This window comes from Telopea speciosissima, chromosome 7 (assembly GCF_018873765.1).
Source record: "Telopea speciosissima isolate NSW1024214 ecotype Mountain lineage chromosome 7, Tspe_v1, whole genome shotgun sequence".
Lineage (NCBI taxonomy): Eukaryota > Viridiplantae > Streptophyta > Magnoliopsida > Proteales > Proteaceae > Telopea > Telopea speciosissima.
The window spans coordinates 12472804-12474285 of record NC_057922.1 but is presented as its reverse complement, the minus strand read 5'-3'; the positions used below and the strand labels follow the sequence as shown (position 1 = coordinate 12474285).

General features: G+C 41.9%; 1 protein-coding gene across 1 annotated transcript; it reads left to right on the top strand.

Annotated features, from left to right (window-relative positions):
• Window positions 1-280: 280 nt before the first annotated feature.
• Window positions 281-1204, top strand: LOC122668239 (fasciclin-like arabinogalactan protein 14). Its single transcript, XM_043864829.1, has one exon. It carries the CDS (start codon window positions 281-283, stop codon window positions 1202-1204), a length of 924 nt encoding a protein of 307 aa, XP_043720764.1.
• The last annotated feature ends 278 nt before the right edge of the window (window positions 1205-1482 follow it).

The window sequence follows — 1482 nt, the reverse complement described above, 5'->3', positions numbered from 1 at the left end:
AAGTCAAAGATTCCATTCCTTTGGATACGAAATCTTCAACAAGAAATCTGTTCTCCAATTTTCCTTCTTGTCCATACAGATTTAAAGTAAGCTACTTCTTCCTCCTCTCTTTCCCCCGGTTTTGATGGCAATAAAGGATCAAATTAACATCAAACACAACCATGAAATTCAGTTCAGTTACAAGTTTGAATTCCATATTTAGATAAAAAACCCACTATATAATCATACCTCACTATCATCCCTATTCATCATTGTTTTATTCCAATAAGCCTTAGAGAAGATGGATTCCAAGTACTCCATCTTCTCTTTGCTCTTACTTTCTTTCTTCCTTCTCTTCTCCAATGATGCAAATGCTTTCAACATCACAAGGCTCCTTGGCCAATTCCCAGAGTTCAGTACCTTCAATCAACTTCTAACACAAACCCATCTTGCCCATGAGATTAACAGTCGATCAACCATCACTGTTCTTGCAGTTGATGATGGTGCAATCTCTGGAATAGCGGCGAAACCAGCAGATGTTTTGAAGAGAATCCTGAGCCTTCATGTTGTTCTTGATTACTATGATCCTCAGAAACTTCACAAGCTCTCAAAGAAATCAGCTCTTCTCACCACTTTATTTCAATCCACTGGTGAAGCCATTGGCAGGCTTGGATTCGTGAATGTTACTGTCTTTCCGGACGGCCATATAGCTTTCGGCTCCGCCGTGAGGGGTTCATCAATTGATTCCCGATTTGTCCAATTAGTAGCTTCTAAGCCTTACAACATTTCAGTATTACAGATCGGAGCACCTATTGATCCTGAGAGTATTGAGACTTTACAGCTTCCTAATAAAACAGCTACTCTTTCACCGTCTGCTTCTCCGGCCGGTGCACCGAAGTCGGCAAAGTCGAAGAGCCCGTCTAAGGCCCCGGTTGAAGCACCGGTTGAAGCACCTGTTGAGGCACCTGCACCATCTGATGATGAAGTTGAAGCACCAACTGCTGATTCTCCGGCTGATTCTCCAGCTGATTCTCCCGCGGATTCTCCGGCTGATGCACCGGGACCTAGTGATGCTCCGGCAAAGTCTCCACCTGCACCGGATGCCGATGGACCGAGTGCTGATTCGCCTGATTCATCGACGAGTTCGGCAGGTGAAGGAAGGAGTGTTGGTTCTTTAATGGCTGTGGTTATGATTATTGGTATGGCTTCATGGTTTGGTATATGATTCTGAGGATTTGAAGATTGGGAGAATTTAGAAGAAGGTTTAAAGTGATTAATTAGAAGGGATGAGATAGAGAGAGTGATCGATAAAGATCGAGATTGGAATAAGGAAGGTCATTCTTTGATCTTCTTAATTGTTTGCATGGTGTGTGTGTGAGTAACTCGATTTTAAAATGTAATTAAGTTTGGAAATTTTCCACTCTTTCTAGGGGAATGAAAATTCTGAGTTCTGGTTTTTTTAACATGAATAAATGAATGGAATATGATGTGTACAACTCACTT